The 12,766-nt window shown below is 43.1% G+C and overlaps 1 protein-coding gene and 1 long non-coding RNA gene across 6 annotated transcripts in view; one reads left to right on the forward strand and one right to left on the reverse strand.

Annotated features, from left to right (window-relative positions):
• The window catches only part of LOC132896389 (uncharacterized), a 52,834-nt gene extending 47,714 nt beyond the window's left edge, over positions 1–5,120 (reverse strand). The window contains exons 1-2 of one of the 3 annotated variants that reach the window (XR_009656021.1): positions 3,697–5,120; positions 1,946–2,096 (exon numbers count right to left, since the gene is read on the reverse strand). This is a non-coding gene — a long non-coding RNA (uncharacterized LOC132896389). Of the gene's footprint in view, positions 1–1,945; positions 2,097–2,986 lie in introns of all 3 variants that reach the window. The other 2 variants (XR_009656020.1, XR_009656025.1) reach the window with 2 other exon arrangements.
• The window catches only part of LOC132896388 (uncharacterized), a 75,782-nt gene that overhangs the window by 4,787 nt on the left and 58,229 nt on the right, over positions 1–12,766 (forward strand). For 2 of the 3 annotated variants that reach the window (XM_060937173.1, XM_060937174.1), the window contains exon 2: positions 3,296–4,459. The exons of the other annotated variant lie outside the window; for it this stretch is intronic. In XM_060937173.1, coding sequence (XP_060793156.1) covers positions 3,296–4,459 — 1,164 coding nt within the window. The remainder of the gene's footprint in view (positions 1–3,295; positions 4,460–12,766) is intronic. 3 annotated transcript variants of the gene reach the window in all.

Here is a 12,766-nt window from a genome sequence, read left to right on the forward strand (position 1 = left end):
TTGATATATCATTTTGAAGCTAAAAGATTTCTCTGTCTAGTCATGTTGTCATAAAATATATTGTATTTTATGCCAAAAAAATACATCCAATGGTGGAATGGCACTTTAACTTTGACAGCACTAAAAAAAACCATAAAATAACTTTTTTTTTTTTAATAAACCAATATGAAGAATGTAAAATATGTAACGGTGATGACAGACAAATCGGATGAAAAATAAAATCGGCGATGATAATTTGCTGGAACAGTAGGTTAGAAGGGAATAGAATAAAATAAAATGGTAATTATGACATCATTCTGCTTTAAAATTTATAGGCAAGTTAACCTGACCACTGTCAAACCAGTGATTAAGGTATCAGAAGCCGAGTACAATGCACACAAACCCCAGCCAAGTGTTTGCTCGGGGCCCACACTGAGAAAAACCTCACACAGCCAACACATTAAAGTGCATATCCTGGACCAATTATGAAAGAATGTCCCTTTACACGCTCATCCAGAAGGGTCATTTTGCACAAGGCCGTCTGTCTACAGCAGAAAAAAAAATAAAACAACAAAATGCGTCTGGAAAAATCCCAAGAGCCAGATTCGTGACGTCACCTGCGGAAGCGCCAGCAGGCTGCGCGAGCTTTGCACGGTTTCAGTGCACAGCCTGTGTAGACCAAGCGCTCCCGTTTCTCTCTCACTCAGTGCGTTTACATGCACATAGAGAAAATCGAATTTCTGCCGTAGCTCGACTGAAATCGAAGTTCTAAATGCCATGGAAACACCTTAGCTCGGCTGAAACTGAACCGAACTGGATTTCTCGTAATCGAGCTACGCGACCTAGATTATGCGATTGTAGCCGAGCTACTTAGTGCATGTAAACCCTATCGAGCTACTTACTTCAGCACTGCCCCTCCCGGAAGTGACGAGACCACAAGCGGGAAACACGACAGCCTCGGTCGGCATGACAACAGTAGTAGCAAGCAGCAGAAGAGGTCAGGAGGAACAAACGAAGAAGAGAAAATGGCGAGCAGAAACGTGCACTTCTGGAGCAATGAGGAGACAGAGTTCATGCTCATTCAGCTTAAGGAGTTGAATATATTAAAATTCATGGACGGGAGAAAAACGCGCAATGGAGAACACGGAACTGATAACTTTGTTTATACTCTTGAATAGCTCTTCTTCATGACGACAACCGGAAGTGTACCAACACGATAGGGCGTGTAGCGCCACCTGTGGCTCGGGTGCACAATGTACCTCACACAATAGCTCGATTCCCTTGTGTGCATGTAGGATTGGATTTCTCTGGGACCCTTAGCTCGATTACCGACAGCAGCTCAATTTGGATGTGCATGTAAACGCACTGACTGTCCGGTGTTTTGGGAAACGATGAGTACTAATCCCATCAAGATTGGTGTTGCTACACCCTCCTACGATACACCTGTTAACCATTTTAACTAGAAAAGCACTCGGAGAGCGCAGACCTCCGCCAAGAATCCTTTAAAAAAATCCGGGATCCAGAAGGAAAAAATTTCAGAGCAATCTGTTCATTACTTTTTCCGTAATGTTGCTAACCAACCAGCAAACAAACCAACGCTACCCAAAACATAACCACCTTGGCGGAGGTAATAATTACGCGATAACGTTGAGGAAATTTGTAGAAAACCACCAGGTCGTTTTCTCATAAACAAACCAGCGCTGACGTAGGATTCAGAAGGAGGCATCCCGCACTCAACGTCACGGAAATCAACGTTCGCCGGGAAATCCAAATGCCAAGTTTTTTCAGAGGCGGACTAATTCGCCTCAAATGGCCTGATTTCAACTGAATTTTTCTGGTATTGCGCAAGGTAAAAAAAAAATCGCACAAAATGTGACAGATATTTGACAAGTTTAATATAAAATAGGAGAATTACATTGATCTTGCCTCTGAATTTACCCCTGATATGCACTTTAAAATCACTCACCACTTAAGAAATGGTCGTAACGTCTCCATGTTCAGGGCTGCTATCCATTCCCTTTGGGTGCTAAGTTGCTTCCCTTCCCTCCGGTTGGTCAAAACAGACGGGATCCTGTGGAAGGATTTCTTTTCTTCATGCCCTGCTTTGTTTGAGCAGCCTATCACAGCACAAAAATTAACCAGAATTACCCGACTACAACCTCCAGCATTTTTTTGGGCCTTTTTTTTTCACCTTTATTGGATAGGACAGTGTAGAGACAGGAAATGAGCGGGAGAGAGAGACGGGGAGGGATCGGGACATGACCTCGGGCCGGAATCGAATCCGGGTCCCCGGATTTATGGTATGGCGCCTTATCCACCTGAGCCACGACGCCCCCACAACCTCCAGTATTCAGTCAACACCAAAGGCCCTGTGAAGCGTGTTTGTGTTGCGCCGGTCTTCCAATATGGCGGTGCAAACATAAATCACGTGACCTCTGATGTCACTCGTTAGCGGTCTAAAAATGTCAACAGGGAATTGAGATTGTAACCACATGGAAACCCAGGTCAAAGGTTGCATGTCATTCCTCGAACCAAAATATAAAATGTCTACTGACATTGTAATATGTAGTAGATATTTACAACAAACTGCAAAAAAAAAAAAATCTGAATATTTCAAGCATGTAAATTTTTTTTAAATATATTCTAGGAATTTAATTCTGGTCTAATTCTATTTATTGCAATCGGATTCCAAATACTCTATAAACATTCCATTCTGTTACGAATCGGGGGGAAAAAAATAAATTGCAGCACTTTTTATTTTTTTAAAGTACTTAATTTACTTCAACGTGACGCAAAGATCGATCCATAACAGTTGTAAATGTCCCTTAATCCCACAGGGTGTCGATAACGGTGATCACCATTATCGACACCTCGCGTGACTTCTGAAACGCACGTTTAGATACAAAATGAAAGAGTCAGAAACAAAGTAGGTTTCGACGAGGAGCTCATGAAATATCGCCGAGTTCGATGTGTAAAAACACGTCCATGATCTTTCCACCATGCTTACCTGCGATGATAACGTCCGGGTTTTCCGAAAAAATTTGCTGATCGTGCTGAAAAAATTTCCGTCTCCGGGAACGAGCTGTGTCATCAGGCGACAAGATCAAAGGGCGAAGGGGCGGGTCTTCCGGTCGATTAATTAACCAATGGTAATTGTTGGAATTGAAACTCAGCTTTTGTTTTTTTATTGGTAAATCTGAAAAGGTGTCGATGATTATGGACCGTCGATGATTGTAGCCGCCGCTCTCCTGTCATTTTGCCAATTTGTTTCCATTCTTCATCTTTAAGCATAAATTTAATTTTTTTTATTTTTTAGACTGGTTCAAAAGCTCACAGAAGTTTGAAAATTACATAACCGAAATGTCCAAGGAAGAATTAAATGAATGCCTAAAGCTATTCTATACCTCGGCACGACAGCAAGACGGCACTTTCTACAAACAAACGACGCTAAAGTCAATCCGTGCCGCCATCGATAGGTTTTTACGAAGTCCGCCGAATAACAAAGCCTTTACGATAGTTGCTGATCCAGCGTTTTCAGAAGCGAACGAGGTCCTGGATGCCTTCGTGAAGGACTTGAGAAAAATGGGGAAAATTGCAGGAGTCGTACACAAGAAAGCAATGACCCAAGAACACATCCGACTGCTTTACGAAAGCGGCGAACTGGGCCCCGCAGACAGCGAAGACCCGGCGCAGTTAATGCATACAGTTTGGTTTTACCTTAGTCTTTATCTTGGTCGAAGAGGTCGAGAAAACCAAAGACAGCTGAAACCATCCATGCTCGTCCTGAGGTCGACACCTGACGGCAGAGAGTATTACGAGCTGAATCGTGAAGTTGCTGGATCAGTTCTCGCTGCGAAAAATCACCAAGGAGATCCGGAAGACGAATCAGACGGCAAGATTTACTCCGTTCCCGACTCAAGATATTGTCCTGTAGAAACCGTCAAAAACTATCTCAAACACCTGAATCCCAAATGCAAATGTTTTTTCCAGAGGCCGAAGGATGCGAAGTGCCAGAAGTTTGATCCAAATAACAACATCTGGTACTCCAACATGGCAGTCGGCGAGTCAACTCTGGGAAATATGCTCCGCTCGATGACCACGAAAGCAGGGATAAATCCTCCTCTTACCAACCACTGCATAAGAGCTACATCCCTGACTGTTCTGTCTCAAGCCAATATCGAACCCAGGCACTTACAATCAGTCGCTGGCCACAAGTCAGATTTTTCGATCGAGTCCTACAGCGACCGTCCATCACTGAACCAACAACAGATTATGTCGAACGCCTTGAGCGGTTTCTGGAGTCCAGAAAAGTCCGCCCTTCCCCTTGGCGCTCCAGAAGAGGATAAAGAGAACCAGCTTTCCCTTCCTGAGGCCACCGACTCCGTGTCAACGTATTCAGATTCAGAAAACCACGCTGGACTCGCCATCGCTGAACAGAACAACCCCCTGGCGCAAGCACCAATCTTCAACTTCCAGAATTGTAATGTTAACCTCTACAACTCTTCTTAATCATCATCATCTTCCTCTGTAGGGTTTTTTATTGGTCGGCGAACCAACTTAAAGGTGCATGGAGACTCTGTCCCAAGCAAAAATCAAAGAGCTTGCAGAAAAGTTTAAAAAAAAGCCGAGTCGGTCTGCACAGTGATCCGAATCCAGAGTCACAAATCGTTCGTTTTTATCGTGTTCTGACAGTTTGATAAGCATAATGAATTTTGATTGAGTCACACGTCTCAACTTTCAAGACCTCATTGGTCTCCACCAATATTTCCAGTATGGACTTGATGTTTAAAAAAAAAAAAAACCTTTCAAGTCTTGCTGCATCAATATTTCCAAGACTACACTGAGCTAACTGGGGGGAGAATCTGAAAAAGACTTTATTCTGATTTACCACGCGATTTAAGGTTCTATAATAAGGCCATCCTTAAAGGTCCCATGGCATGGTGGTTTGTTGATGCTTTAAACGGGCTTGTGGAGGTTTCCGGATGTTATATCCGCAGCCTTTCTCGAAATGAACCCTCGGCACGTAGCTATAGCCTCCTGGGAGAAAGCCCCATTTCAGCGCTTTTCCCAGTGCGTCGTTTTGCTAATGAGAAGCAGGAGGCGGGGAAGGGTAGAGGGTGGGGGCGGGTCTTATCATTAATATTCATGACATGTAAACGTGTTACCTCTGATTGGCTAACAGCACTGTGACGCTACCTCCAGTGGGTCAGAACAAGCGGATGTGGGTGTCTTACTATGGCGAGAGAGAAGGAACAAACCGCGAAGGGAAAAATACCGCGCGCTGACGTCATTAAGGTGCGACGCGAGGAAATAAAATAAATTCAACAAATGTTTGGGTTTTTACTGAACAAACAAACAAATAAAATGAACGAGTGACTTAAAAAAAAGAATGTGGGTGTCTTTGTAAAAACTGTTTTGATTGGCTATTATAACAGAGCATGCTGCATGCTTTTTGGTTTTGTAGCGCAGAGTACCTGGCTAACTGCAGGAAGCGGTTAGCTGCACAGCTAATGTAGCCATTGCAAGGCTAACGCACCGATTTTAAAACGCGGCAAAACGACTTAACAGTTATACGCTTACTTGTTCGGTGTTTGTGGCTGATGCGGCAGGGATGCTTGGTACGGACCCAGGCTTCAGTGACAGTTGATGTGCAAAACCTGCCCTGTACTGTCCCAAGTTGTGGAAACATTCCTCAGGAAAATGCTTCCGACAAACATACACCGTCTTAGGTAGACTCGACGGCGTATTATTGGAGTAAATAAAATTAAGCCACTGCGTCTTCAGGGGCTCTCCCGTCGGCAGTAAAAACAGACTCCTTTCTGTGTTGTCACATCCATGTACAGCGCAATTTCCATGTTTGGTGGCAACTTTTGAGCTGGGCGGGGCAGTCCATACAGTGGGTGGGAATCCAGAGGGGGGGCGTGGGGATCATCTCCCTTGCTGACGTAGTAAAGGGAAGAGCTTATCAACACGCCGTTTTGACGCGCCATTCTCAAATGTTGGGCATAGTTTGATTTACACATTATGAAATTTCTAGCCACTGGGGTGACTTAAGAAGGTCAGAGGAACTCATTTTAACGTTAAAAAACCTCAAAGTGAAAATTTCATGCCATGGGACCTTTAAAGAAAATCCGTTTCCTGTCCACCGGGTGAGCAAAAAAATTTTCAGTCGGGAGGGAGGGATTTTTTTTATTTTATTTATTTATATTTATATTTATATATATATATATATATATATATATATATATATGGATGGATGGATAAGAAATCGCAATGCTGTTTGCTTTTTCTTTCAGTACGTTTTTATTACAAAAGGAGACACATTTAATAAAATATGACGGTTTAATCAACTGAAACTTGTACAAAAACTTTAAGTTAGCATTTTAAATGCTGACTGCAACATTTGCAAAACTTTTACAAAGGTACTTAAAATGTCCGACACACAGACTTTTTGTAGTTCTAAATCGAGCGTTAGGCCGAGTTCGGATGAAATTACACTATTAAAATCATCACTGAATGATTTGTTTTTCTGAATCTTTACTATTTTGCTGTTCGCTAGAATACCATTTTGCGATTTCACACTTAAGCAAATGTTTGAAAACTCCGGATCTCCTTCCTTCATGGTGGCGGACATTTTTTTTGTGCCGCACAGCACATGCGCAGAGCCGATTCAGTTCTGTATTCTGTGTGGAATGCAGGGCTTTCCACAAGCGCCGGCTGCCGGCCATACAGCCGACTACACAATTAAGTCCAGCCGGCTACTTTAATGACTTATTTTTGTAGCCCACAGGCTCTAAATATAAATTTTCGATTTTAATAAAATTAAATGTTTATCTAACGGACTGACAATAATGTCAAACTGAACCGCACTCATTTAAGTTGTGATTCGCGCTGTTTGTACCGATAATAACCACAAATTCCCCGCCGACTTCGTTGATCAAGGGAGAGTAACTCATCTGCGGCCCCGACATGCGGCGTGTGTGTGTGCGCGCACTCGGCGGAGGCAGTAGTGTGTCAGAGGGAACAGAAGCAGAGATGACGCTTATTTTGTCTCCGGTAAACCAGTCTTCTCTCGTTCAATTACGTGCTGGCATCAAAAGACACCGTTGGTTGTAAATGAACCCAAACTGAGTGGTTGGAGTGTATTTTCATACACAAATGGAGAAATGTTGGCTGAGTGTGTAATTGTGTCGCCCCACTGCAGACCGTTGTCGCTGTTAATTCATAGCATGCTCAGCTGCGTGAATGTGTCATGCACCGAAAATAAGAGATTTACAAGCCAGGAACGCCTCATGATGCAATACGCAAGAAAAGAAAGAAGATTTACTGCCATTTTACTTTGTATCTGAGTAAAGTGAATAAATAAATGGTCTGTGGAAAATACATTTAATCCTGGGAACTGCGTGCACAGGAGTTTATTTTATGTTTACTCCCCCCGGCTGGCTACTTATTTGTCATGGCTGGCTAGTATGAGCCTTAGTGGAAAGCCCTGGGAATGCGGAAATGTCAAGTTCGATTTTAGGTTTACGAACCCGAAAAAAAAAATGTCGAAAAACCGGCGTTAAAAAAAAAATTCAACCGCACAAACGGCACGCACCCGGCCGGTGGACCGGAAACAGAACGTTTTTTAATAATGGCCTAATATAATGCTTTAACCGATCTATTTGTCATTTCTTTCAGTAAAACCACCTTCATTTACTCTTTACTGAAAATCAACATAATTGGCTCTGAATCAAAATCCAATCATCATGAACCAAATGACTGTGTGTGTGATTTACGTATGCGTATAAAATCACCACATTCACCGACTGCGCTGGAGTGTGGAACAGGAGATGTAGATGACTTGCAGCCACGTGATCAAAACGTGCTACGTCACGAGCGTCCGCCGTGATGGTGGATATACAAAGCAACTCGGATGGCAGCTGCTTCCCTGGTGCAAATCGTACACAGGATCCTGTAGGATCCTGGTAGGATCTTATTTAGGAATGGGATCCTGAATAGGATCCTACATAGGAACAGGATCCTATTTAAGATCCTGAATAGGATCCTATGTAGAAATAGGATCCTGTGCAGGATTACATTCCTATTTAAGATCCTAAGTAGAAATAGGATCCTATATAAGATCCTGTGCAGGATCCTAAATAGGATCCTAGAAGGAGCCAAAATTTGGCAGTGACAGGATCTTGAACAGGATCCTGTATAAGATCTTGAAAAAGTATCAGGATCCTGTAAAAGATCCTAAGTAGGATCCTGAATAAGATCCTACCTCATATGCTTCAGGATCCTAAGTAGGATCTTGTAGGATCTTAAACAAGATCTTCAGTGGGATCCTGAATAAGATCCTAACTCAAATGCTTCAGGATCCTGAGTATGATCTTGTAGGATCTTAAACAAAATCTTGAACAGAATCCTGAATAAGATCCTAACTCGAATGCTTCAGGATCCTGAGTAGGATCTTAAACAAGATCTTGAACAGGATCCTAACTGGATACCAACAGGATCCTGGGTATGTTCTTGTAGGATCTTAACAAGATCCTAAGTAGGATCCTGAATAAGATCCTAACTGGATACCAACAGGATCCTGAGTAGGTTCTTGCCGAACAAATTCCCAATACTCTGATTCAGCAAATTCAGGATGGCATGGAAACAAGGCTTGCTAGCCCTAAATTCTTGAATAGATAGTGCATTTAAAGTTTTTTTGCGAGGTTTTTTTAAACTTAAATAAATATCCTTCTGTACAAGAGCAGAAGAGGGCTCACACATATACTATATGTGATTTAGGGTTTAAATATAGCTAAATATGATGACCTTTATTTCAACAACCCTGGTGCAAATCCTGGCCAGGATCCTACCAGGATCCTAGCAGGATCTTACCAGGATCCTAACCAGGATCTTGTACAGGATCTGAAATATAATCCTAAAGGATCCTGTCCAAGATCCTGTAGGATCCTGTCCAAGATCCTGGTTAGGATCTTGGACAAGATCCTTTAGGATTATATTTCAGATCCTGTACAAGATCCTGGTTAGGATCCTGCTAGGATCCTGGCCAGGATTTGCACCAGGGTGAAAGCGTGTCTGTAAACGATGCTGAATTTTCTCAATATTACCACAATTTGAACGCTCGAGCGAAGATTTGATACAAAGAGAAGACCGATACAGTACGTGTGGTTTTGACCCATATTATTTAAAAAAAGTCAGACTTTTCTGAAGGGGCGGCACGGTGGTGTAGTGGTTAGCGCTGTCGCCTCACAGCAAGAAGGTCCGGGTTCGAGCCCCGTGGCCGGCGAGGGCCTTTCTGTGTGGAGTTTGCATGTTCTCCCCGTGGGTTTCCTCCAGGTGCTCCGGTTTCCCCCACAGTCCAAAGACATGCAGGTTAGGTTAACTGGTGACTCTAAATTGAGCGTAGGTGTGAATGTGAGTGTGAATGGTTGTCTGTGTCTATGTGTCAGCCCTGTGATGACCTGGCGACTTGTCCAGGGTGTACCCCGCCTTTCGCCCATAGTCAGCTGGGATAGGCTCCAGCTCGCCTGCGACCCTGTAGAACAGGATAAGTGGCTATAGATGGATGATAAGACGCTTCGATTGACCATCGAGTACCCAGGTATCACGTTCCGACCTTGGACGAAACATAGCCCATGTTCTGAGTGGGTGCCCAGTCTGGATTGTTTCTATCGTATAATTTTGCTGGCGCTCCTAGAAGCAAAATGGTAATACATTTTGATAACAATGAGCGAATGAACAACGACAACAGAACGCTCATTTTATCGCAACATTTTTACCAACAGGAAATAAAGTTCTTCCATGATCTTATCGAGAAAGCTTTTGAATCTCACCTGAGATAAAATGATTACCGCAAACACGAGCCGTTTTGGTTTTAGCCTCTGTTAGATCAGCCCTGCTGATGTTGTTCAGGCTCCTCTCCGTACTAAGCCTCAGAGTTTCCTCGCCCTCTTTCCGAATCATGGACGGAATTTGAAAAAATCAGAACGTGCTATGGTCACGAGTACTGTTGTGACCACAGCGCAAAGATATGGCAGAGCTAAAAGAACGCTTAAAGCAGTGGAAAAACAAAGAGAGTTGCGCACGCGTGACTGTTTTGTATGGAATGTCACTTGACCCTGCGTTTCTATATCCACCAACATGGCCGACATCCAGGTTTCTATTTTGCTTCGACGTCACTTGCAAGTCAAGGATTCGGGGGAGAAAAATGATATTCTTTTGAGCTATTTCTGGTTCTTTTAAATACTTGATGACAAAGTGATCTATATATCTGACTATAGCAAATCAGGTAATGTACAATTATGATGAGTTACCATTCTTAATAATTGAAAAAGCTGATTTCGCTCATGTTCATACTTCTTGCAGTGAAGTTGTCCATTATGCTTCGAGAATGGTTGAGCCCTTAAACGAGTGATTGTTTTCCTGCTCCTTTCTCTACCAACCTGTCTTTGAATACTGTACAAAGGTCTTCCTGTTTCATTGTCATCCCAATACTCCTGCCAGGCCGTTTTTTTTTTTTTGGGCATAAATTTTAATGTAAATCTTAAGTAGGCCGTGTGTATGACTTGCAGGGATTTGCACATCTATTTCCTTATTTTTGTGAGTTTGCATAGCCAGACTATCTCATCTCATTATCTGTAGCTGCTTTATCCTGTTCTACAGGGTTGCAGGCAAGCTGGAGCCTATCCCAGCTGACTACGGGTGAAAGGCGGGGTACACCCTGGACAAGTCGCCAGGTCATCACAGGGCTGACACATAGACACAGACAACCATTCACACTCACATTCACACCTACGCTCAATTTAGAGTCACCAGTTAACCTAACCTGCATGTCTTTGGACTGTGGGGGAAACCGGAGCACCCGGAGGAAACCCACGCGGACACGGGGAGAACATGCAAACTCCGCACAGAAAGGCCTTCGCCGGCCCCGGGGCTCGAACCCGGACCTTCTTGCTGTGAGGCGACAGCGCTAACCACTACACCACCGTGCCGCCCTAGCCAGACTATCCACCTATTCATTTCCCTCCACTCCAGCTTCTTAATCGATCGATGATGTTTTTTCATTTCTTTTAGAAAGTTTATGTGCAGGAATGATTTTGTCTGACGTTTTGTATAAAGTTTTTATCCCCCCAGCATACAATGCAGGGGGATATACAGTAACTATCGCTCTGTCCATCTGTACACATTTTTAGTTTCCGGAGCATAACTCCAAAACTATGAGGAATTTGTTCATGAAACTTCATAGTTGAGCGAGTATAGGCATTTAGAAGTGCCTGTTGACGTTTTTGTGATTTTTAAAAAATGTTTTTTCCGTATTTCCATGGCAACCAATTCAACTTGGGGAAAATTTGGAGTGGGGTTTCATGCAGGGGCCAGGGGGATCTGTCGTCATCTGATGACTTTTTTTTTTTTAAATTTATCGAATTTTAAAAATTCTGTTTCTCAAAATCCAGTGACTGTTGATAGAATAAGACAGTTAATTAATTTAATTAATTAACTGTCTTATTAAAAATGTACTCACACTGAACTTCTGTAGAAGCACACATGCTATGCTATCCCGGACGCTTTTCTGACTGTGAGGTCGCAGCTTGATGACGTAGGGAAAGGGGGCGGGGCCGCCGTTTAGTTTTGTTGTGTAGGCTTGCGCGAGCGCGCTGCTCCGTCAGGGTCGCTGAACGCTAAACACACATCGTTATTTTTTCGTTTTATTTTATTTTCTTTTCTTTTAAATTGGTCGGTTGTTGATGTGAAGGCGTTGTTTAATGGTATGAGGCACCGCGCGGTAATAATTAGTTTCCCTTTAGTGTCAGGGTTTGAAATGCTGCCGCTTCAAAGCTAAGCTAATATTTTTTTGACACTCGGACTTCCGGGTTCCGGTTTCAAACGGAAGTTCAGTTAATCTGCTCTTTAAAGAGGTACTGCAGACTTAAACGTTTTGTTTTTTGAGCTGTGAACTAAATGTTATGGCTGCACTGTGATGAAACAAATGTTTATATTGATAATTACCATTTGTTTAAATAAAAATCTGAGTTGAAAATGGCGCAACACTACTGTTTAAAATCATCCTGCTCTTTGCGAGGCTGCTGCTTTTCGGTTTATGTCATGAAATTTATATTTTAAAGAAAGTACATATTACTAGCGCATACTAATCAGAAGTGGGTGACACATCTCTCCCAGCCACAGGAGTTTATGCTTTTACTTTCTTTTTTTTTTTTCCGTAACCTTCTACTTTATTATATTCCAGCTGTTTTGGTGCGATGGTTCGGACTTGTGCTTTTGACGGCTGTAGAAGCACCACCGGCCTGCATTCTTTCCCCTCGGACCCGCATATGGCTCGGCAGTGGTTACGGATGGTAGGACGGTCCCTCGAGAGCAACACGGCTGCGATGTACGTTTGCAATCGTCATTTTTCACGAGAGTGCTTTTCTAATTACACGGAGGTCGAGTTGGGATTTGTGTCGACCCGGCATCTTCGCCTCATTTCTTCTGCAGTTCCAAACCCTGCCAACTTTCTCCCTTTTCCGACACCGGTGAGTGTGTGACGTGATGGAATAATGACTTTTTTTTTAAAAAATGAAACATGGACGGCGTGGCTTCATACCCTTCCGTTCGAGAGAAATGAACCCGAAGTTCCTGTGCCGTGTCATATTTGGAGCCAGGGTTTGCATAGTCATGATGTTCTGACGCTGGAGTCTGTGGAGTGGAGTGGAGAGGAGTCAAAGTCGGGCGCGCCTACTCATTTGGCAAGCGTTGCTCCCTTTGCTTAATATCAAGGTCACTAAAGCTG

The sequence above is a fragment of the Neoarius graeffei genome, chromosome 13, assembly GCF_027579695.1.
Source record: "Neoarius graeffei isolate fNeoGra1 chromosome 13, fNeoGra1.pri, whole genome shotgun sequence".
In the NCBI taxonomy this organism is placed as follows: Eukaryota; Metazoa; Chordata; class Actinopteri; order Siluriformes; family Ariidae; genus Neoarius; species Neoarius graeffei.